The sequence below is a fragment of the Podarcis tiliguerta genome, assembly GCF_965153285.1.
Source record: "Podarcis tiliguerta genome assembly, chromosome: 13".
NCBI classification, from domain to species: Eukaryota; Metazoa; Chordata; class Lepidosauria; order Squamata; family Lacertidae; genus Podarcis; species Podarcis tiliguerta.
The window spans coordinates 15113860-15139300 of NC_139546.1; the positions used below are offsets into that span (position 1 = coordinate 15113860).

The following is a 25441-nucleotide window of genomic DNA, read 5'->3' on the forward strand; positions in this document are numbered from 1 at the left end:
ACATGTCTGAAAATAGCAAATATGGCTTTGAAGACTCACAGGTGCAAGGTGCTAAGATTGTGATTGGGTTTCTCTTCTTTTCACTTTTTTTTAATATTAAAAGTTTCACACTTAAAAGGCTCAGAGAAATATACCATATTTTTCGCTCTGTAAGACGCACCAGACCATAAGACGCGCCTAGTTTTTGGAGGAGGAAAACAAGAAAAAAAATATTCTGAATCCCAGAAGCCAGAACAGCAAGAGGGATCGCTGCGCAGTGAAAGCAGCAATCCCTCTTGCTGTTCTGGCTTCTGGGATAGCTGCGCAGCCTGCATTCGCTCCATAACACACACACACATTTCCCCTTACTTTTTAGGAGGGAAAAATTAGTCTTATAGAGCAAAAAATACAGTATGTACCTTTTTAAGTAAGAATGTCCTTAGTTATAGGACCTTGGCTATGGCTTTCTTTCATTTTTCAAGTTTTTTATGAAATATTTTCTTGTGTTACAAAACAAGCAAATGAATGGGGGAAAGTAAATGTCTTCTCCGCTTTCAATTCATAGAGTCTTTTTCACAGTTCATTTACATGTAGTGCGAGACACTTTGGCCATAGACGTCTTGCGCAAAATCTGAGGCTAGGTGCCTCCCCACATCAAGCCATACCCAGAAAGAATTGGCTAATGTCACAAAAATAAAACTCTACCACACCAACATTAGATATCATGGGGTACTGACAGCCTCAGTTAGAATGCAATCAAAATAAGAATTGAGAAAGGAATGGAAGTGTGTTGAAGAATATATCGTACAGTATTACTCCAATGGAAATCTTTGGATAAGTACTGATTGAGTTCATTAAGTGTAATGGTTCTAGGCATTGCTCGTGCGTAAGTTGCCTTTACTCCAGGCTAGGTTGCATGGTTGAACCTTTTCTGTCAGGACAGCCTCAAGTTCCGTGGCTGCCTCAGTCGCTGGCAGAATCCGTCAGTGGGCATTTCTTAAACCGCTTCCAGCATAGAAGCTGTTTGACGCCCAGTCTCCTCCCCCGTTGCCTGCCCGAAAGTTTTCTGCGCAAGGTGGGTGTGGGCAACGGAGTACTCGTGCCCTCTCCGCTGGTCTCCTGCGAAGAGTCCTGAGCCACCTCTCCGATTCCTCCATCTCCTCCCCTTTCCCACTGGTGTTACGCTGATTACCTTCCCCAGCGGATGGGCTATCCCTCCTTCTACTAGGACCCTCTCCACCATCATCCGGGAGCCTCCTCTCCGCCTCCCGCTCCGATGGCAGTTCCCTGACATTAAGCTAAGATGCAATGATTCTAGAATAGAGGATTGATGAATGTGATGAATAAATATGAACACAATGATAGAGTTTTAATGTAGCGAGAAGGAAATCATGCACGTGGGTGAGCGAAGTCATATGGGTATTTGGGTAAATGGTGGATAGGGTATAGGGTATAGGGTCAGATGTGGGGAATCCGTATATTTAATATATGTTATGTACAGTGCTGAAATTGTACTGTAACTAACGTGTAATTTGAATTTAATAAATAAATAAAGGACATTTTTTTAAAAAAAAAAAAGATATCATGGGGTACAAATAAAATAACTAGAAACCTTAACAAACAATATCTTCGAAACTATTCCCACTCCCCCTCTGGTAGAAAATCAACAAAGATCTGGCGAGATGGTGTAAAACCAATTTTACCACGATTAAAATGATAATACAGTGGTACCTCAGGTTACATACGCTTGAGGTTACATACGCTTCAGGATACAGACTCCACTAACCCAGAAATAGTACCTCGGGTTAAGAACTTTGCTTCAGGATGGGAACAGAAATGGTGCTCCGGTGGCGTGGCAGCAGCAGGAGGCCCCATTAGCTAAAGTGGTGCTTCAGGTTAAGAACAGTTTCAGGTTAAGAACAGACCTCCGAAACGAATTAAGTACTTAACCCTAGGTACCACTGTACTCCCAAAGCTAACCTACCTCTATTCCAAAGCCTTCCAAACTGGATTCCCCAACCCAACTCCATAAATAGCAGGAAAAACAACAACACTCATTTATCTTCTCGCAGAAAAAACCCAAGCTGGCCATGGCTTTCTGTGATCGGTTTTCTTTTTTTAAAAAAAATGAAAGAATTTGTGGAGTCTGGAACTCGCAGCCCTTCTTTTGAATGCCAGAGATTGAACCCTGAAAGGAGGAAGGGGAAGCCTGCAAGAAAGGACATGCTGTAGTTCGGGGTAGAGCATCTTCTTTGCGAGCTGAGCCACCCAGGTTTGACTGCCAGTCCGTGGAGACAAAACTGAGCTACGTGGTCTGACTCCATATAACTCGGCTTCCTGTGCTGACAAAATAGGTAGTGGGAAATGTGTAAGGGAAGAACAGGAAAATCCATGGAACAGGAAAGGATTGGCGAAGGCTTTGCTGTTGACTGTAAAAACATGACTTGCCATGTTCATTGGATCAGACCAAAGGTTCATATAGTGTAAAAAGGTAAAGGTACCCCTGCCCAGGCCAGTCAAGACGGGCCAGTCTTGACAGTCTCTAGGGTTGTGCGCCCATCTCACTTAAGAGGCCGAGGGCCAGCGCTGTCCGGAGACACTTCCAGGTCATATGGCCAGCGTGACAAAGCTGCATCTGGCGAGCCAGCGCAGCACACGGAAACGCCGTTTACCTTCCCGCCAGTAAGCGGTCCCTATTTATCTACTTGCACCCGGAGGTGCTTTCGAACTGCTAGGTTGGCAGGCGCTGGGACCGAGCAACAGGAGCGCACCCTGCCGCGGGGATTCGAACCACCAACCTGGCGATCGGCAAGTCCTAGGCGCTGAAGTTTTACCCACAGCGCCACCCGCGTCCCTTTTCAAAATAGGTAGTGAGAAATGTGTAAGGGAAGAACAGGAAAATCCATGGAACAGGAAAGGATTGGCGAAGGCTTTGCTGTTGACTGTAAAAACATGACTTGCCATGTTCATTGGATCAGACCAAAGGTTCATATAGTGTAAAAAGGTAAAGGTACCCCTGCCCAGGCCAGTCAAGACGGGCCAGTCTTGACAGTCTCTAGGGTTGTGCGCCCATCTCACTTAAGAGGCCGAGGGCCAGCGCTGTCCGGAGACACTTCCAGGTCATATGGCCAGCGTGACAAAGCTGCATCTGGCGAGCCAGCGCAGCACACGGAAACGCCGTTTACCTTCCCGCCAGTAAGCAGTCCCTATTTATCTACTTGCACCCGGAGGTGCTTTCGAACTGCTAGGTTGGCAGGCGCTGGGACCGAGCAACGGGAGCGCACCCCGCCGCGGGGATTTGAACCGCCAACCTTTCGATCGGAAAGCCCTAGGCGCTGAAGCTTTTACCCACAGCGCCACCCGCGTCCCCCTCATATAGTGTAGTTCTATGTATATCCATCAGTGCCCATCTAGATCAGCTATGGGGAATCTTTGGCCCTCCAGATGTTGGTGAACTATAACTCTCATTGTCCCTAGCCGTTAGCCATGTTTGCTGGGGCTGATTGGAGTTGTAGAAACATCTGGAGGACCAAAGGTTCCCCACACCTGGCTTAGATGCCCCTGGAAAGTTCATAAGCAGAGTGCAGCGGAGCAGCCATCCCATGATTTTTGTCTCTGGTATCTGGTATTCAGAGGTAGAGTGCCTCTAAAACCAGAAGTTCCACTTTTTAAAATTATCATGGCTAATAGCCTTTGTGGTGACACACTCTTTTTTGGTTATAAATATTGAACAAGGCAAATCTACCCTTTGTGGCCTCATTGTGCAGGGCTGTTCTGTCATGTCGTGTTGACTTTGGAGTGTGTGTTTTTATAGAACTTCAACTCACCTGTATGGCTCTGAACAAGCTCAAGGGCAGCCATTTTAATCTCCACGCTCTTGAGTCCACCCTGAAGACTCTGGATCTCCCAGAGGCCAATGAATTACTGCAGGAAGTGATGAAGACAGCCAAAGCCGACAGTAAGACTTCTGGGTGGGGTCTGGGTGGGAATGCGCTATTCTCTTTTGAACAGTCTCTTGCAGACTAAACGGCCTCGGTCCAGTATACCTGAAGGAGCGTCTCCACCTCCATTGTTCTGCCCGGACATTGAGGTCCAGCTCCGAGGGACTTCTGGAGGTTCCATCACTACAAGAAGCCAAGTTACAGGGAACCAGGCAGAGGGCCTTCTCTCTCTTTTTTTTTAATAATTAATTTTTATTCTATTTCCAATATACATTCCCTCCACGTTTAACATCTACTTCTAACATATACATCTTTTAGACTTCCCTCAGCCTATCTGACAATTTTCCATATTATCACTATTACTCACATTTCTTAAATTTATATTGCACTTTGACAATCTTAATCTTGTCATATCTTTTTAAGCAACATTTCTATCAATCATTTTCACAGAGCTTCTTGAAAGCCAACAAGCGTTAATTGCTCCTCACATACATTTTTGATATACTCTGTAAATTTATTCCAGTCCTCGGTGAATCTCTGATCACGTTGGTTCCGAATTTTTCCCGTTAATTTGTCCATTTCTGCATATTCCATCAGTTTCATTCTCCATTCTTCCCTCGTCAGGCAGAGGGCCTTCTTGGTAGTGGCACCCACCCTGTGGAACGCCCTCCCATCAGATATCAAAGAGAAAAATAACTACCAAACTTTTAGAAGACATCTGAAGGCAGCCCTGTTTAGGGAAGCTTTTAATGTTTAATAGGTTATTGTATTTTAGTGTTTTGTTGAAAGCCGCCCAGAGTGGCTGGGGAAACCCAGCCAGATGGGTGGGGTATAAATAATAAATTATTATTATTATTATTATTATTATTGCTTGAAGAAAAAGACAGTTGTGCAGGGGCCAAATCTTGATTAGGTTGGTACAGGCTGGGATGATTTGCTCTATTTTTTTCTGATTTACACTTCGCCTTTTAGGTCACGGCAGGGTGAATTTCAGAGAATTCATGAGGGTTTATACGCTCTTACCAGAACTCCTGGAAGCAACGGGTAAGGACAAACCAGCCATTTATTTTATGGCTCTCTTCCAACTGAGAGATCTTTCCTTGTTGAGGTACCTAGAACCGTTCATCAGGTTCCAGGGCAGCCTTGCCAAACCTGCTACCTTCCAGAATACAACTATCATCCCTGCCCCTTGGCTGGAGCTGATGGGATTTGTAGTCCAAAACATCTGGGGGGCAGGAGGTTTGGGGAAAGCTTTCCCAGAAAACGTGTTTTCGTCGTCATTCCCTAGCAATCTCAAGCTCAAAGCTGATGCTCAGTTCTGTGATTCCGTGCCCTGATAGTCGACTTTATAAAATGCAAATCAGCCATAGGAGGTTGAGAGATAGTCTCTTGAGGGTGTGTGTGTGTGTGTGTGTGCGTGCGTGCGTGCGTGTGTGTGTGCGCGCGCTTAACCCTTTCCTGCCAATAAATGGCCAGGCTACTTTTCCACCTGCAGGGAGGAAATCCTTTGTTAGCCGTAGTTTTAGGCTTGCTTCCAAATGAATGAAAAATGACCAACTGCATCTTCATCCCTCCTGCCCTTGGCAGTACTGACGGATACTATGAATGCCATGAGTAATATCAGAGGTGACCAAGTCCAGGTGGATGACTTGCCCAAAACCTTGGCCAATGTGGGCATCAAATTGACACCAGAGGAACTCCAGCAGCTGGTCCACTCAGTTCCAGTCGCAGGTGAGATCAGGACACTTGCTTGGGGCCATGTTGTTGTTTTTTTTGCATTGTAAGCCTGTGGGCATGGACTGTCATTTTCCCTCCTTTTCCCTCGCTGCTTTAATGAACCACATTGCCATCAGTATGTCCAGTGCCGGATTTACGTATAAGTTAAACAAGCTATAGCTTAGGGCCCCGCTCTCTTGGGGGCCCCCCAAAAAATTAAAGGAAAAAAACCTGGATGTACATTTCCAAAATATAAGATAAAAAACAAATAAAATAAATCCTACATACAGCAACAGTGTTTTGTGTTGTGTAGGCTCCTATGATGTAAGTAATGGGCCCCGCCTTCTAGCCTGCTCCCTGAAATATCACTGGTTTGTTCATTTCTAGATATAGGATGCCTACATTCTGCATGTGCAAATGGCTTTAGATACCTATTAGGACCATAAATTACCATATAGCATATATTCAACACAAAAAACTGACAATTTGTTGTTGACAAAGGACAGCTGGACATATAAAGGGTCCCATTACCTTCAGTAGCTTAGGGCCTCCTCAAACCTAAATCCGGCCCTGAGTATGTCACATCACCCTTCTCTCTCCCCCTCCCCCAATTTCTCATACACATTAGACATTAAACATGCTTATAGAATATTGAGTTTCCACCAAGTCCCACACCTAAGTCTGGGATTGCACTGAGATAGTTAACTTGTGCCTAGGGCTGTATAACTGCATGCCTGCAAAAACCAAATATCTGAATTTCTACCATACCAATAGCATCATTCACATGGAAAACTGGATGTCAGGGAGAAAAGTGATTTGTTAGCTGCTCAATGTGCCTTTTTGGCTGAAGAGCAGGATTAATAATAATAATAATAACCAGCTGATCATTTTTTGGTGCCAAGATTGATTGCAGAAACATTTGCAAGAACAAATGTGAGATCGCCTTACCCCACAAAGGCCCACTCAGCCTCTTCGTTCTGCAGAACTCTGGCTGCTACTGGTGCCACATAATACTCGTTCCACAGTTATAAGAAATCAGTCTTTTAGTCTGACAGCACCTACGCTTTGGAATGCCTGCCTTTTGACACCATTGTACTCTTTCCGGTGCCTCCTAAAAGCCTATTTTTTGGACAAGCCTACCCAGATATGTAGAATGTTTACATGTGTTTTAATCTGCTTTTCACTTGCTGTTGATTTATTATTATTATTATTATTATTATTATTATTATTATTATTATTTAAATAGCTGTTTTTAATTGTTCTTAACGGATGCTTTAATTGTTTTGCTGTTTTCTTTTTCTGAACTGCTTTTGGGACATTTGTTTTTTTATTAAAGAAATCAAGCGGTATATAAATTTTATGAAATAAATGAATAAATAAGAACAAGATTTCTCACCCATAGGTATGTTATCCCCCTCAACTTCTCTGCTATTCTGTTCCTTACAGGCGACGGGACTGTAGCCTTTGATGAGATTATTAGGAGTATAACTGGTACACAGTCTATCTCAGAATTTGATGGTAAGACCACAGAAAACAATATCTTGATTGCTCACAAATTCGTCAATGCATCTGAAAATGTTGAGTGAATATGCAGATGTGGGAAGGGGTTAATAATAATAATAATACAGTAGCACCTCAGCTTACATTACCCTCGGGTAACATAAACTTCAGGTTGCGAAAGCTGCAAACCAGGAAGTGTTTCGCCGCATGCGCATGCGCAGAAGTGGTCTACCGTCGTGTGCGCATGTGCAGAAGCAGTCCCTCTGGTTGCAGAAACCTCAGGATCTCACCAGAGCAATTGGAGGTGCCAGAAGGGTACATTTTTAAGGTTTTACAGGCTATATTCAATTCCAACTATTTTCTTTGCTATGTGTTTTTTGGTGATCCCGTCCGCAATTGGAGGTGCCAGAAGGGTACATTTTTAAGGTTTCACAGGCTATATTCAATTCCAACTATTTTCTTTGCTATGTGTTTTTTGGTGATAAATCTCAGCTGGGGCTCTCTCACCCAAAGAGTGTTTGCCCCCAGATTGGGTCTTGGCTTCCGGCATTCCAATATTTACAACAGAAGGGGTGTCGTTCCTTGCCCCTACTGTTACCTAACTGTAGATTCATGTAACTTTATTGCAATAATCAGTGTGCAGAAGTAGAAATGCATGCTTCTGAGGAATTGTGACATGTGGTCTGATGCATGGAAGGAGTGTGTGGGTGTGTTGAGACTGGCTCTTCCATCCTTGCATCCCTCCATATCCCCATACGGGCATCCTCCGGGGTGATACAGGCATGCTCTGCCATAGGGTTGCACCATGCGGCTTGCAACCGCTGGTCTTTTCAGACGCGTTTTTCACCTCTCGGCTTTTCCACCACCTCTGCTCCTGTGAGGTCAGTCTTCCCTACATCACACAATTACTTTATTGCCCCTGTTGAGTTCCATCATTGATGTTATGTACTGAAGTCCTCACCCTGGGCCAGCAGGGGGATACTGTAGATAGTTATGCAAATGAAGGATCGAAAAGTGACGTTCAGTGATTGGATAGTTTTGTATGCAAATGAAGGATTGAAAAGTGACGTTCAGTGATTGGATAGTTTTAGAAAATGGCAACAGTTACAATTGTTCTGGAGCTCTATATAAGCAGGCTGACTGAGCCCCTTAGCTTAGTTCTGTTCTGACATCTGAATAAAGAAGAGCTGTTTGAAGAATCGCTGTGTCGTCTGCTATGTTCGCCCACAACTTAACAATTGACCATCCCCTCTTGTTTGCTCAAATGGGGGTTAATGCCAGCTGTTCGCCTTTCAAGGATGTGTCCCCTCCCGGTTCTCGCTGCCTAAAATCAGCCTATTGTAAATCATCTTACGGTTGTCTCCGGACTGCCGGTGGCGAAATGGGAACGAGTGTAAAAATGAACACTCTTGATCCTTATTATTGAGGGGAAGTGCGTGGAACAGGTCTCGGTGTTTCGATTTCTGGGAATGGAGTTGAGAGACGACCTAACCTGGGGAGAAAACAGCAAAGACCTGATGAAGAGAGCACAGCAGAGGTTATATTTTCTGAGAATCCTCCGGAAAAACCATGTCTCAAAGGACCTGTTGATGGCATTTTACCATTGCACTGTGGAGAGCTTATTACCTTATGGTCTGTGTGTGTGGTTTGGGAGTTGCACGGCCAGGGAAAAAACAATGCTATCCAGGGTTGTAAAGACTGCAGAGAGAATAATTGGGTGCACTCTTCCCACCTTAGATCAAATCTATGCTTCCAGGTGCCATAAGAAAGCGGCAGAGATAGCGCAGGATAGTATGCACCCCGGAAATGATCTCTTTCAGCTTCTGCCTTCTGGAAGAAGGTATAGGGTTATAAAGGCCAGGACTAGCTGCCTGAGAAACAGTTTCTACACAAATGCAATTCTAGTTCTAAATGCAGCATAAGGGGTCTCTATAGTATAGTGTATTTTTTAGTATAGTGTATTTTATAGTATATTATAGTGTATTTTAAAATGGGGGTTCGGCATTTTTAGGGATTTTTATAGTATAGTATAGTGTATTTTAACATGGGGTTTCAGAGTTTTTAGGGGGTTTTGAATGTTTTATTAGTTTTTCAATTTCATTGTTCTGTATGGGACAATGACAATAAAGATATCGGATATCGTATATATCGTATATCCTTTGCTCTGCCAGCTTTAAAGAAGGCTTTTGACGTAATCAGCGAGCTTTGCAAACAGAAGATCAAGAAGGAAGAGTTGCCAGTTGCCCTGGAAATTCTGGGCATCCGACTATCAGCCGAGGAACTTCAGCTAGCTCTGACATCTGTCTCCATTGATGGTGAGATTTTAATTAATTTTCTATATTTGCCCAAAAGCCTCCATGACATCTTTCATAACAGTGCAACCAACGTGGTTGTATTTCCTTGTTTCCCCGGCTAATATCCTAAGGTTCCATCTCCATTTAATCTTCTCCCTTCAGACCTAAGAAACTGAGCGCAGGCTCAGGGGCAAGGGCACACAAATAGGAGTGGACTAGGTTGACAAAACCTATAAGAGAGCGCACTTTTGGCAGAGGGCCCAGTAAAGTAGCGTGGGAGTCTCTGATGCTCCAGAATTGCTGCAGCTAAGCAGGTGTGGAAAGGAGACCACATGTGAGTTCAGATACAAGTTTAATAAGTAAACTGTTTTGCACCATCTAAGGGTCCTTCTAGGGGACGTGGGTGGCGCTGTGGGTTAAACCACAGAGCCTTGGCTTTGCCGATCAGAAGGTCGGTGTTTCGAATCCCTGTGACAGGGTGAGCTCCCGTTGCTCGGTCCCAGCTCCTGCCCACCTAGCAGTTCGAAAGAACGTCAAAGTGCAAGTAGATAAATAGGTACCGCTCCGGAGGGAAGGTAAACGGCGTTTCCCTGTGTTGCTCTGGTTCGCCAGAAGCGGCTTAGTCATGCTGGTCACATGACCTGGAAGCTGTACGCCGGCTCCCTCGGCCAGTAAAGCGAGATGAGCACCGCAACCCCTGAGTCGGTCACACTGGACCTAATGGTCAGGCGTCCCTTTACCTTTAATGGTCCTTCTAGACTGGCTCTCTCGCCATTCAGCCTGCCATAATCATGGGCATTTTGCTAGCACAAACAGCACCTCCCTTTGGGTGGAGCGCATCAGTTTTCTCCAGGAGCCAGTGTCCTCATTGCACAGAGCATCACTTTGCCACTGGGATTCCCTGCATCTTCAGTGGGAAGAGAACACACAGCTTCAATCTCCAGCTGCAAATGCTTGGACATCACTCCAGTCCTTGGTGGGAAAAGGTCGTCTTCTGGGGGCTGGGAACTTCTGCGGCCACCATTGTTGCCTGGCTGTTGGCATATTTCCTTTCGCCTTTCAGAAGGGTAGCAGGTGGCTTCTCAGTATTTAGAATGCATGCAAAAGCTTTCCTCACTTTCAGCGTGAACACAGGGATGTTCCTCGTGCACCTTTAGTCATGTACAGTGGTACCTCAGGTTAAGTACTTAATTCGCTCTGGAGGTCCGTACTTAACCTGAAACTGTTCTTAACCTGAAGCACCACTTTAGCTAATGGGGCCTCCCGCTGCTGCCACGCCACCAGAGCACGATTTCTGTTCTCATCCTGAAGCAAAGTTCTTAACCTGAAGCACTATTTCTGGGTTAGTGGAGTCTGTAACCTGAAGCATATGTAACCTGAGGTACCACTGTATTTAGATGTTTTATGTACAGCTTCTCTCACTCCCCCGCCAAAGGCTGTTGGAAATCCACATTTATTTATTTATTTATTTATTTATTTATTTATTTATTTATGGGGCAATTTACAAAATATTTTTTTTAAGCCATAAGCTGATGTGTGGTTGATTGAAGGGGCTGTATCCCCTTTCGTGGCAAATGCCAGCTGAATGGCACCTTTCCTATGTGATCACTTGTTTATTTGTCTGTTTGTTTCCCCTTTTCTCTCAATCCGTTGAAGGTTCAGGGAGACTGGATGGGATTGAATTCCTGAAGGTTTGGTTCAATTCCCCACACTTTTTTGAATTAATAGGTAAGCATTTGGAAAGTGAACTTGGGCCTAAGCTCCATGGAGGTTGTCAGGCTGTGAAAGTGTAGCCTTTTTAGGCTTTGCCCTCGGGTGGGAAGAGCTTTGCGCCCTGGACAGGGAAATGGGAGTCAAAACAGACACTCATTGAATAGTTTCAGAGAAAAAGCTTTATTCTACCATCCGGGCTGGTAGAAGGAGCAAGTGTGATAGATTCACAAAACAAGCACGAGTTCACAGCCATTTGCACGGAGCATATATTCCCCTTCCAGTTCCCTCCCCTTTCTCCTCCTCCTCAGGAGTCCTGCCCCATGTTGAGTTTCCTGAGCATGAACAGAAAGCTCCTGTCTTTGGGACTCTTGGTGCCCTTCCCAGGAAAGGGGAATGAGAAGCCAAGGGGGTCAAGGAGCCTTGCGGTTCAGCGTGTCCAAGATGTCACTAGAGTGAGATCTCACTAGAGTGAGATAAGAGTCAGTTCCCAGGCCTGAGTATTCTTGGCATTGACAGAGTCTATTCATTAGCCTTTTTGAAGCTCTCTTGTACTGATAAAAGTAACCTTTTGCCTATGCAACAGCATCTTGTGAGAAAGCAGAGAAGAGCAGAGAAAGCTGTTTAGATTTTTAGAAGAGAGAAAGGAATTTTGGACAGTTTGAGGCCTAGGGTGACTTCGGGCCTAGGTGGGGTACCTGTCCTCACCTCCTTCATTAGCTCTGCCATCGGGAGGGCAGGTGACAAACAAGTGGGGAACGAGGAGAGGAGAGCCTTGGCTCTGTCAGTTTACTGCTCCTTCCTCCTCATCCCTTTGCTTCCCATTCATCAACAGTGACTTTATAACGGTCCTGTTTCTCAGCCTCTGCTCCTTTTCTGCACAATGCAGTGAGTGATCTGAGCCTGGAGTCAGAGGAGAAAATTCAGAGGGTTTTGTTTTGTTTTGTTTTGTTTTCTGCATTTAATGAGAAACTCCCAAACCTCTTCAGCCAATATCCAAGCCGAAACACCGCGATCCACAATGTGCACTTCTCTCAATTTTTCGATGCCGTTCTTCAACTGAACCTATGTACAAAAGGGGGGGGGTGTAATAGGGGGAAATGTGCTCTTTTTTTGGTAAAAGTTATTTTAAACATTTTTTTCAGTTCATTATATATAATTTCCCAGAATGCTTTTATTACCTTACACGTCCACCACATATGATAAAAGGTCCCTTCTTTTTCTTTACATTTCCAACAGATATTTGTACCCCTCTTATACATTTTTGCCAACTTACTAGGGGTTAAATGTTGGGATACTGCCAGGGAGACAAAGGCCATCATGCCTCCCCGCCGTCTCCTGGTCTCTGGTGGAAACAGTATTAGTCAATTAGCGACACGAGCCTCAGAAATAGCTGTCCACATTCCAGGACTCGTGCACACCCTTTTCGCAGAGTTTCCACAATGAAAGATGCACCCAGGAGAGCATATTTTAGAGATTTATTCAGCGTTGGTCAGAACAAAGGAAAAACATGACTACCTGCTTCGATGTTGAGGCAACAGAGAGAAACAAAAGCTATATACAAAACAGAAACTTCCTGTGAGCAGGAAGTACGCAGGCTTGTGACACATAACAGCCTGCTCCCTTTTTAAGGTGAAACGGAAATATCCTAACATTAAATACCAACAGTACATCATTTTCCTATAATTTTTCTTTCAACGTACAGCATGCCGTGAATTTCAAATCCGTTCCCCATAACCTCTCAAAATGCTGACAGGTTTTCATGAGGATTTTTAAATTACAAAATGGCAAACTCGTGTAGAAATGTGGCGAGTTGAACTACTCAGTACGGTGAATAAGGGGACTGATGGCAGCCCTTCCTTCCTCCCTCCCTCCCCATTCATGTCCTCCTCCAGCACTGCGGGATGCCATAAAGCATGTTGAAAGCATCAGAAACAAGAAGATGACAGTTCAACAGCTGGAGGGAAGTCTGGGTGGCCTGGGACTGTACTTGCCCAATAAAACTTTCAACGATATAGTCAAATCAGTCAAAACTGATGGTAAGAAAGATTTACCTGTTGTCTGTCCTCTAAGACCCTCTCTGTTTCTAGGCAGTTGACACAGGCATTGCCTGGGCCTCACCAAGATTAATGAAGAAGCTTTTACAAGATAACATGAGGGAAAGCTGCATATTGTTTAGGGATGAATGGGTGGGTGGGTGGGTGGATCGATCAATCAATCAATCAATCACTGAATACCTTTATACTTATCTAGTCACAGGCCAGTTCCAACTTGTTTATGAATAATGATCACATTATGGCTTTCATGCTATTTAACATAATCATACATTTGAAAGGCATGCGGGTGGCGCTGTGGTCTAAACCACTGAGCCTCTTGGGCTTTCCAATCAGAAGATTGGCGGTTTGAAAGCACGCCACTGCAAGTAGATAAATAGGTATCGCTGTGGCAGGAAGGTAAACGGCGTTTCCATGCGCTCTGCTTTCCATCACGGTGTCCCATTGCGCCAGAAGTGGTTTAGTCATGCAGGCCACATGACCTGGAAAACTGTCTGTGGACAAAGGCCAGCTCCCTCGGCCTGAAAAGCAAGATGAGCGCCGCAACCCCAGAGTTGTGTGCGATTGGACTTAACCGTCCAGGGGTCCTTTTTACCTTTTGCATTTGAAAGGTATTGGTGGAAAAGCAGTGGCCAAAGCAAGGCTTATTCCACAATTCTATGTAAGAACATTTTAGTATTCGGAATTCATGTTTCTAAAAAACAAGACATAAAAACAACCCTGCACATTTTTAGCTCATGTGCTTGCAGAGACAAGCTTGAAACTTGTGTGGTGTCGTTTCTGGAGTCTCAGAAGCCAGCAAGGTGTGAGGAGAAAAGCAGGGTGAAATAAAAACTGGAATATGCCACTCTTGAATCTGTCATCTGCTCAGGATGGGCAGTTGATTCAAAAATCATTCTCTAAGGTGACCAAAAGTTTGAAGGCAAAAAGAAAGGATTTGGGATTGGATTCTCTCCCCTCTCCCCCCCCCCCATTAGTTTACTTTTAGCTTCCTAGTAGTAGAGAAAATAGAACATCTCTCCCACAATGCAGTCAGATTCTCTTTAATTTTGCAATACAGTCGTACCTTGGTTTTCGAACAGCTTAGTTCTCGAACGTTTTGGCTCCCGAACGTCGCAAAGCCGGAAGTGACTGTTCCGGTTTGCAAACTATTTTTGGAAGCCGAACGTCCAACAGGGCTTCTGATTGGCTGCAGGAATCGGAAGCCACGCTTTGGTTTCCGAACGTTTTGGAAGTCAAACAGACTTCCGGAACGGATTCTGTTCGACTTCCAAGGTACGACTGTACAGGGATTCTTCTGCCTACAAAATCAACCCAATCTTGGTCTTCCTGCACACAATGGGCAGAGTGGGAGGTGGAGGAATTTAAAACTTAAAACTAATAGTGCCATCTCAGTGTGATTTTTCATCTTTTGCTAGCCATTGAGTATGGATTCTGGCTTTAGCTGCATGATGCAAGAAAGGACCTAAATCTCATGCAATGTACTTTCTTTATCCCAATATTTTCCTTGCACGTTAAACTAAAAAAAAAGTGTTTCCCCCCTCTCCAGATAATGAGCAGATCTATTTCAAAGACTTTTTGTTAGGATTGGGTGAAACGGAGGATTTCACTGAACTGGAAGGTAAGTTCAGTGCTCTTTTCTAGACTTCTTTGGTGAAACGGATACATATATCAAATGTCCTTATTTGAGATGTAAATTTGAGCACCATTTACCCCAGCCATCCTCTTCTCTTACTTCCTGCTTCAGATTTCCTCCCCAGATGCCTTCTTGCATCTCTATCTATCTCTCTAGCTAGCTAGCTATCATCTATCTATCTCTGTCCTTTTCAAGTTCATACATTTCACTAATTTTATACATTTCACTAATTTTACAATCATTCTGCCATTTCAAAACTTGACTTCCTTCCCCCTCTTTCTGCGGTTCCTTAAATTTGTTTTTAATATCTTCTGCATATCCAAATTAACTTAATTTACTCCTTTACTTCTTTAAATATATACTCTTATGAAACTGCAGGTTATGACAATAATCCTGCCAATGTTTTCATCTGTTTATAATTTATCTGTAAATATTCAACAAACCTTTCCATTCTTTTATATATATATATAAATTGTTATCTTGATTTCTTATTTTTATTCTTTCTTATTCTTATTCTTCTGGTAAGCTTTTGCCATTTATGCATATTCCATAAGTTTCTGTATCCATTCTTCCTTTGCTATGACTTCTGCCTCTTTCCATTTCGGAGGAAGTAACATTCTTGCTGCTGTTTTAGCATACATGAATAATCTTTCTCACCACTTTCACTCTTTTTCTCTCCCCCCTGTTGCCTCCTTCAGCCTTGAAAGCACATAATGAAGTATGAGATTGAGGGAAGTTTTGGATTAGCAGCTGCATAGGAGGAGGGCAATTAGGAAAGCCAGACATGGTTGTTATATGATAAATAACGCAGAAATTCAATATTTTTAAGGAAAACATAACAGAAGGGGAGCAAAGCATATTCATGCTGAAGTTAAGACAAACTGAAAGTAGGGATGCTTGAGGATTTTGTTTGGCCTGCATTTTTAAGAATGCTTCCTGGACTAACATGCAGAATACTTGTCCTTTGGGGGAGAGGTATTTTGATTTTCATTTCTCAATATAGTTCTCGGCTCAAAAAAGTATCAAGACACGGTCAAAAATTCGTATTTTAGGGTAAAATGCACAGGGCGGGGGAATGTATTTTAATCCAGGTTTATTCAAAGCGGAATTATCCATAAATGGGAGGGATCAGACACTGAGATCCAGCGCTGAGGGCCTTCTGGCGGTTCCTTCACTGCAAGAAGCCAAGTTACAGGGAACCAGGCAGAGGGCCTTCTCAGTAGTGGCACCCGCCCTGTGGAACACCCTCCCACCAGATGTCAAATAAGTTTTTAATGACTGATGTTTTAATGTACAGTGGTGCCCTGCAAGACGAATGCCTCGCAAGACGGAAAACCCGCCCAGAGTTGCTGGGGAAACCCAGCCAGATGGGTGGGGTATAAATGATGATGATGATGATGATGATGATGATGAATGAATGTGTGCTAAACTGGGAAAGACCAATAATAGACTGACCCACCCCTCGCAGGATGATGTCCAAGCAGCCCTCCATATTGTGGATGACAGGGTCAGGCTAGATACATTTGTACTGTGATTGTGTACATTTCTAAATTAAGAAGGAAAAGATACCACTTTGACTTCCTGAAGTGTGCACAAGCCTCCATTCAGAGGAATCAATATGATCCACAACAATCCAGTCCAATGTTTAACATTATGCTCCCCACACGTGATCTGAAATCTAGGGAAGCAGGGGAGTGAGCCAGTTATTCTTCCCTACTTGGAAGGACAATGCAGATGGCTGGGTCATCATATGGTTACACACACATTGTGGTAGACTCACACATAGTAAATACCTGCAGTTCCCTGTATGCATACAGCCTTAGCTCAATTATGGGTAGTCCATCTTTGCTTAGAGTACTGCCAGCTTGCATTTCATGTGAAATTTGGCCCGGTCTAGGCATTTCTTGGGACACAGGTGGCACTGTGGTCTAAACCACTGAGCCTAGGGCTTGTTAATCGGAAGGTCAGCAGTTCGAATCCCGGTGATAGGGTGAGCTCCCATTGTTTGGTCCCAGCTCCTGCCAACCTAGCAGTTCAAAAGCACATCAAGTACAAGTAGGTAAATAGGTACCACTCTGGCGGGAAGGTAAACGGCGTTTCCATGTGCTGCTCTGGTTCGCCAGAAGTGGTTTAGTCCTGCTGGCCACATGACCTGGAAGCTGTGTACAGACAAACGCCGGCTCCCTCGGCCAGTAAAGCAAGATGAGCGCCACAACCCCAGAGTCGTCCGCGACTGGACCTAATGGTCAGGGGTACCTTTACCTTTATCTTTTTAGGCATTTCTTAATGCATCTGGCATGAATGTGCATATCGTTTGGTAGTCCTTACTCTTTAACATGCCATATGACTCTTGTTTTTACTGCAGCAGGCTAACAACAAGCAGTGGCGTAGCGTGGGGGTGCAGGGGGGGCCGGCCGCACTGGGCGCAACATCTGGGGGTTAGGGGGCGCAAATCCACGGGTTAGGGGGTGCAAATCCATGGGTTAGGGGACGCAAATTACTTGCCTTGCCCCGGGTGCTGACAAACCACGCTTCGCCACTGACAACAAGGTAACTTCTCTAGAACTTCCCACTTTCCTGTCGCCCCCTAGGGGTAGCAGAAGGAATAGATGTGTGGGCATAGGCCCATCCAGGTGTGCTGGCCTCTGTTGTTGGCACTGGATTGGAACTTAGTCTTGCTTCTCTCCAGCCTTACAGCGCGCCGCCACCATCATCGACATAGGGAACAATGGCTGGATGCAACCAAAGGAGCTGCAGTCCACTCTGGATACTTTGGGCATCTACTTGAAACATGAAGAGTTCCAGGAAATTGCAAAGGAGCTCATGAATGGTGAGTTTTGTGGGCAAGGGGAAACTGAGCATGAGTTTTGGTTTTGGATGCTCAGTCTCTGCTACACAACGGAGAAAAAACGATGTCTATGGCAGGCTGAGCCAGCTATTCATGTTCTTCCTCATAAAAAACCCCCTCCCTTCCAAAAGAAGTACTAATATCTAGGACTGAGGCAAGACGTGCGGACTTGCTTAGCCAAGTCAAACCATCCTAGCAATGATTAAGGAGGTTATGGAACAGGGGTGGAAGATGTTCTCCCATTCCGAGTGAGGGCAGAAAGCATTCCTCTCACTCTGATTTGACTTTGCAATGCCATCGCCAGTGAATGGCCTCATCCCTCCGAATGGGCATGAACTTAAAGATGCACAGCATCAGTGGCCCATTTCTAATTTGTTGTTGACAGGAAGCAGTGTTCAGGCCTCTCTCCTGAAGATGTGTTTCCTGCTGCACCAGAAAATCAGGGCCACAATATTTTTAATAATAATAATAATAATAATAATAATAATTTATTTATACCCCGCCCATCTGGCTGAGTTTCCCCAGCCACTCTGGGCAGCTCCCAATCAAGTGTTAAAAACAATACAGCATTAAATATTAAAAACTTCCCTAAACAGGGCTGCCTTCAGATGTCTTTTGAAGATAGGATAATTGCTTATTTCCTTCACATCTGAAGGGAGCGTATTCCACAGGGTGGGTGCCACTACCGAGAACGCCCTCTATCTGGTTCCCTGGAACCTCACTTTTTGCAATGAGGGAACCGCCAGAAGGCCCTCGGTGCTGGACCTCAGTGTCTGGGCAGAACGATGGGGGTGGAAACACTCCTTTAGGTATACAGGACCGAGGCTGTTTAGGGCTTTAAAGGTCAGCACCAACACTTTGAATTGTGCTCAGAGCCGATGCACATCTCCACTGATTTAAAACTGGTTTTGTATTTAAAATTCAAAAACTGGTTTAATATTATTAGGTTTTGCTTTTCAGCCCCACCCCCTAAAATGGTGAGTGATAAGTTTTTCTCCTTTTCTTTTTGAGACCCTAATTCATTTGCCCCCTTGGCTTGGGGCAATTGCAGTTAAACAGTTTTGAAAGGAATTTATACGTGGAGTGGACTTTTCCCAAGACCATACTAAATGCCAGTGTGACCCTTTTCTAATGGAAGGAGCCAACGTTTTGGCTACTGCAGCTTATAAAATACTGTTGATTTGAAAAAAAATCCTTTAAAATTTCTACCCTGTTTGTCTTGCAACAAACGTGTTGGGTTACCCATTCTAGAATTGAGTTCCCCATTCTATATACTGGGGAATTGGAGCAGAGAGATACTCACTTGCTCACAATGAATTTGGGCAGGGTCACAATTCTGAGGTGGGAAAAGGGCAGGTTCATAGGCCAGGTGATATGTTCCTCATAAGCAGGAAACCGTTGCAGGCTGAGGGAGAAATCAACTGCTCTGAATATTATCAGCCTTCAATCTCTGCCTGCTCCAGGAGCAGACAGGATCCTGACTCTTAGCAACTCAACCTCTTCTTGCTTTTTAATGGCCCTGTTCTTCTGTCACTCAATTGTTTTGTCCTGTTTCATCTTTTCCTTCCAGACGAAGGGATTGTAAACGTCAAGGACTGCTTGATAACTCTGTCCAAGAGGCAACGCTTCAAGGACTCTTTGGGTGAGCGTCTTAACGAAAAGGGCATAGATTTAGGGTTAGGGTGTGAGGTTGGTGCTTGCGATGGGTAAGCCTCAGTTTGAAACTGTGCTCAACAAGATGAGCTGTTCCTGACTGCCACCCACCGCAAAGAAAGGAAAGAAAATTAGCTTGGTTTTTATTCTGAGTCCAGTTCAGAAAGCATCAGGAGAATAACAGTGTCACAGTCCCTTCCGTTTCTACAGCGAGACCTCCAGACCCCTGAGAGCCAGTGTGGTGTAGTGGTTAAGAGCAGTAGTCTCGTAATCTGGGGAACCGGGTTCAATTCCCCGCTCCTCCACATGCAGCTGCTGGGTGACCTTGGGCCAGTCACACTTCTCTGAAGTCTCTCAGCCCCACTCACCTCACAGAGTGTTTGTTGTGGGGGAGGAAGGGAAAGAAGAATGTTAGCCGCTTTGAGACTCCTGAAGGGGAATGAAAGGCGGGATATCAAATCCAAACTCTTCTTCTTCTTCTTTATGTGGCTTCTGCTATGGCAGCAGTGACTGCTTCTGCTGCAAATTATTATTATTATTATTATTATTATTATTATTATTATTATTACCCCGCCCTCCCCAGCCATGACTGGGCATAGGGCGGCTAGCACCAAATATAAAATCAATTGATTAGAAAACAGCTTAAAAACAAAATTAAAATACAACATTAAAACATTAAAATGCAGCCTCATTTCAGTGGAACTCAATCAAAAACTTTTTGGAGGATAAAAACATCAAGTCTTCACCAAGGCTAACTATCCAGACTGGTCCTACATGGGTCAGGAAAAAGCCAGGGAAGTCCCCAAATAGGAGTTCCAACACAGAAGGAGAAAGGAAAAAAGAAAGAGGGGGAGGGAGTCAAATTGATTCTGATGCAGCTGTAAACATATTGCCCAGGGACTTTAGTTTCTAGGATGTCAAATATATTGAAAACCCTACATTTCTAAGAGTCCTTCACTCTGGGGGTGCTGCTGTAGCAAGATTCCAAGTTGAAATACAAACTTTGTTGTGACTTCAGCAATGGGCTCAAATTGTGGAAATGGCATCTTGGTGTATGGAAAACGTGACAATATACAGTTGCTGGCCATCACTTGCATGTATGAAAGGGTAAACCTAAGCCAGAAATGAGCACAAGGTATCATGGGAGGAACTCAACAGGCTCCTAGCATCTTTGCCACTTCTTTCTCTCTCTCTCTCTCTCTCTCTCTCTCTCTCTCTCTCTGCCTTCCTGGAAGAAGACAGTAGCTGCATGGCTCCCAGCTCAACAAAACTAAACAAAACTACTCCCTAACTAGGAAATTTACACAGCCCGAATATCTTTGCTCACAGATAAAATGCACAGTCCCTTTGTAATTAAACCAAGTATTTTTTTTCCTTTTTAAACCAATTGGAACCTTTTTCTTCTTCTTTCCTTTGCTGCCTATAGGATGGAAACTCTTTTAAGTGCAATCTTCACCTGCTTGCAAAGCAAGGTGTTTGATTTATTCTAGCCTAAGTATTTCCATGTGGAACACTTGTTTCAGATGGGTGTGGGCAGATATAAGATGTAAACAAGACTTAAAGGTGCCTGGTGCAACCAGTCATTGTGCAAACTGCTAGGAAAAAGTTAGAATCTCTTCCAAACCTCTCTCCAACAGAAAACAGATTTTCATCACGAGACTAGTATCCCTGTGAAATGCTTTTCCTATGAACACAGTAATTCCATATTTGATCTTTCTTCTGGCAGCACTTCAATCTGCTATTGTGAACTTCAGCAAGATCAGAGGTGAGAAAGTTGACGTCAGAGACTTGGAGTCCATTATGGAAAGTCTGGGTATTAAATTGAGCAACACTGAGTTACAGAATGCCTTAAAAGCCATCCCTGTAGATGGTAAGTACTAAAGTTGTCTTCATTCCTGGTCCCCGTAAGGCAAAGCCTTGGTGATAGTAGGAAGTCAAGCTTAGATATGAAAATGATGTACCATTGATATTTAAAGGTAAAGGGACCCCTGACCATTAGGTCCAGTTGTGACTGACTCTGGGGTTGCGGCGCTCATCTCACTTTATTGGCTGAGGGAGCCGGCGTACAGCTTCCGGGTCATGTGGTCAGCATGACTAAGCCACTTCTGGCGAACCAGAGCAGTGCATGGAAATGCCGTTTACCTTCCCGCTGGAGTGGTACCTATTTATCTACTTGCACTTTGACGTGCTTTCAAACTGCTAGGTTGGCAGGAGCTGAAACAACGGGAGCTCACTCCATCATGGGGATTCGAACCACCGACCTTCTGATCAGCAAGCCTTAGGCTCTGTGGTTGAACCCACAGTGCCACCCGCATTCCACACCATTGATATTTAACACCCACTAAATTAGCAAAAAATGTATAGAACTGCTTCAAATATTTGTTGGAAATATAAGGAGAAAGAGGGCACATTCTACCATATGTGGTGGGCATGCAAAATAACAAAAGCATTCTGGGAAATGATATATAATGAGCTGAAAAAAAATGTTTAAAATAACCTTTGTGGAAAAAACAGAAGCTTTTCTACTAGGAATTGTAGGTTCAGAAATACCAAAGAAGCAGAAAATCGTGACAATGGCAGTGCAGTTACTTTTGGCCCAAAGATGGAATTAAGATAAAGCCCTGACTAGAGAAGAATGGTTGATAAAGATGATGGATTACGCCAAAATAGTGAAAATGACTAGGAAGATCAGAAATCAAGAAGAAACTTTACTAAGGAATGGGGAGAATGTTCTTCTCACTCGAGGGGACTGGAATGCTAAAGCAATGCAAAGAAATAAAGGAAAACAATAGAATGGGAAAAACCAGAGATCTGTTCAAGAAAATTGGAGATATGAAAGGAACATTTCGTGCAAAGATTACCATAATAAAGGACAAAAATGGTAAGGACCTAAGAGAAGCAGAAGACATCAAGAAGTGGTGGCAAGAATACACAGAGGAATTATACCAGAAAGATATGGATGTCTCGTATACCCCCAGGTAGTGTGGTTGCTGACCTTGAGCCAGACATCCTGGAGAGTGAAGTCAAATGGAAGTGATGACATCCCAGCTGAACTATTTAAATGTTTTAAAGATGATGCTGTTAAGGTGCTACATTCAATATGCCAGCAAGTTTGGAAAACTCATCAGTGGCCAGAGGATTGGAGAAGATCAGTCTACATCCCAATCCCAAAGAAGGGCAGTGCCAAAGAATGCTCTAACTACCACACAATGTGCTTATTTCACATGCTGGCAAGGTGATATAGGTGCCTTTTTTCTATTGGTTGGAGGTGGGCATTGTTTTGTGGGCATTTCTCTCTTTTTGCTTTCTTAGCTGTGGTGGCCATTTTGTGGCAGCCATTTTGAGTTATGTTACACTGCTGCGGCAGCCATTTTGTGGCTGGCACCCACGGTAAGGTAAAGGTAAAGGGACCCCTGACCATTAGGTCCAGTCGTGATCAACTCTGGGGTTGCAGCGCTCATCTCGCTTTATTGGCCGAGGGAGCCAGCATACAGCTTCCGGGTCATGTGGCCAGCATGACTAAGCCGCTTCTGGCGAACCAGAGCAGCACACGGAAACGCTGTTTACCTTCCCACTGGAGCGGTACCTATTTATCTACATGCACTTTGACGTGCTTTCGAACTGCTAGGTTGGCAGGAGCAGGGACCGAGCAACAGGAGCTCACCCCGTTGCGGGGATTTGAACCGCTGACCTTCTGATCGGCAAGCCCTAGGCTCTGTGGTTTAACCCACAGCGCCACCCACGTCCCTGGCACCCACGGTACATTCTTGTAATTCCAAATATGCTTATGGGCCCAAATAAGTAAGCAAAACCCTGCCTTAAAAAGCATTACATGACTGGATCTTAGCAGAGCTCAGGGAGCCACTTCTTTCTTATCAGCCTGCAATCCCATTGCGACTCTGCTCAGTATGGCCAGGAACTTCAGTTTTTCAGGACAGATGGGTCAGTGGTTGTGAGTGTGCATGGCAGGAGAGGGTTTGTTTCCTATTGGGCTGAGTAGCTTGACTCTCTTGAGTCATCTAGAAATACATCTCACCTATAGGGTCCTCATCTCCTTTGTATGGTGAGCTTTACTTTCATTCATTGGTTTAACTTTTAAAGGTAGAGGGGAAATGGTTTGACCATTCTGCCTTGTGGAGTGGCAGGAGTTAGATTGAATGGCCTCTTCGGTTCCTCTTTCCAACCTTTATGAAATGTTGGTTTTGCAGAATTCGGAAGGGTGACTTTCAAGGACTTTCTGACCAACGTGGTGAACAACGAGCGTTTCTCTGAATCTGCAGGTTAGTGGGGTCTTCTGTGCAGCTTGCAAATGATTAGTTAGAGGGGCTTGAAGATGCGTAGTCAAGGTCAGACAAAATTCAAGGTCCACAGCTGCAAATGAAGATCAGAGTGTGTGGTCAACAGAAGGAAGATGCTCCACTCTGCAAAATGCAACAGTCCAGCTGAGGCATAAAAGGTAAAGGTAAAGGACCCCTGACAGTTAAGTCCAGTTGAAAACGACTATGGGGTTGTGGAGCTCATCTCACTTTACAGGTCATGGGAGCTGGCGTTTGTCCACTCCACAGACAGTTTTTCCAGGTCATGTGGCCAGCATGACTAGCCCCTTCTGGAGCAATGGAACACTGAAGGCGATTGGGCCAGATCCGGCTCCCAGGCCTTAGTTTGCCTACCCATGATATAACCTATTGTAACTGCCCTCCTGGTTATTCTCCACCTGTCCTCTACCCCATATTTGTCGATACATTGTGAAGTTATTCCTAAACTTGCTTATGTATGGGGCCAGGACTCACATTCAGGATGGGGTGGGAACTGTTTGCAGTGTCCCCCGTGTACAAGTCTCATGGAAATGAGACTTAGTTTACTGCCTCTTTAACTTGGTGACCCGCTTTCCTCTTTGCAGCTGTACATAACCTCTACATGCTCATTAGCAAAATGGATGGTGATAAAGTCGAGGTTTCTCAGCTGAAAGACATACTGGCTCCCATGGGCATCCTGTTAACCAAGGACGACGCTAAGGAGGTGCTAAAGAGCATGTCAGTCAAAAGTAAGAAAACCCTGAGACCAATTTCAAATTGGCAGAGGTGGCACGCGATTGTAGCCCTGCCTAGGTTGTGCCCACCTGGGATTTGCTGGTCTGAGGGGGCTACAGTGTTTGAGTGCTCTCCCCATGAAGAAACCCTTTTCTAAAGCTAGCACAGCAGTGTCACAGCTCAGCTAAAACCGTTATTAATGATTTACTAGCCCTCTCAGTCCACATATGGATTATCTCCTATTCCTACCCAGCACTGTCAGGGTCACATGCAATATAGAGTTTGATGGCCTAGAGTGGCTCAGGAGGCTCCACCCACATTCCTTCCCTACCTACTGGGTTCGGAGTAGTTTTTCTTATCTAGCTTTCTGGCAATCCATAATAATATAATTCTTATTTATATGTCTTCATCTGACTGGGTTTCCCCAGCCACTCTGGGTGGCTTCCAATAGTCCTCTTCCTGTCCGGTTTTATACTGCTATAGAATGTGGGGGGTGCCCCCCACTAAACCCTAGATATTAAGAAGTGGTAGGATTTTGGCATATTGCAGGCAAGTGGGAAAATACAGGCTAAGCTTCCTTTCCGTGCCAGGGCTTCACTTGGGATAGAGACATTATTAACCTGACAAAAGGTGTTGATAGCCCATCTAAGAGGAAACTTGGGCCTGGGCAGACAGAAGTTTGTCATGGTAACTGTGTGAAGTGATAGGAAAAGAGTCTTTTAGCAAGGTGTGCTGGGAAGAAGAAGGAAGAGAACAAAGAGAGATCCATCTTGGGCAGGCTGGCTGAAGTCTGGCTGGGAGAGATGCCTTTGACTCCAGTGCTAGCCCAGTCTGAGATGACCAACTGTGCTGCAAGATCTGGACTTCCTGCATGCAGTCTGAAGGTGTAAATAGGTGAATAAACCATATTTCTTAAAAACTACAGCAGTCTCTGCTGTGACTTCAGTTCTCCAAAGGAACACAAACCCTGGAACCCCCTGGAATCTTGCTACCATTCTGCAGAGACTGAGGGTGGCACCCATCTTCTGTAACAATACCATTTCCTTGCTCACTGTCTCGCCTTTTATTCCACCCTGCTCT

General features: G+C 44.5%; 1 protein-coding gene across 8 annotated transcripts in view; it reads left to right on the plus strand.

Annotated features, from left to right (window-relative positions):
• LOC310661417 (uncharacterized protein) overlaps positions 1-25441 on the plus strand; it is a 122396-nt gene that overhangs the window by 49249 nt on the left and 47706 nt on the right. For all 8 annotated transcript variants that reach the window (XM_083407347.1, XM_083407349.1, XM_083407348.1 and 5 more), the window contains 13 exons: positions 3794-3937; positions 4893-4964; positions 5508-5651; positions 7083-7154; positions 9308-9451; positions 11087-11158; positions 13036-13179; positions 14744-14815; positions 17520-17660; positions 19249-19320; positions 21058-21201; positions 23540-23611; positions 24232-24375. In XM_083407347.1, the coding sequence (XP_083263473.1) occupies positions 3794-3937; positions 4893-4964; positions 5508-5651; positions 7083-7154; positions 9308-9451; positions 11087-11158; positions 13036-13179; positions 14744-14815; positions 17520-17660; positions 19249-19320; positions 21058-21201; positions 23540-23611; positions 24232-24375 (1437 nt within the window). The remainder of the gene's footprint in view (positions 1-3793; positions 3938-4892; positions 4965-5507; positions 5652-7082; positions 7155-9307; positions 9452-11086; positions 11159-13035; positions 13180-14743; positions 14816-17519; positions 17661-19248; positions 19321-21057; positions 21202-23539; positions 23612-24231; positions 24376-25441) is intronic.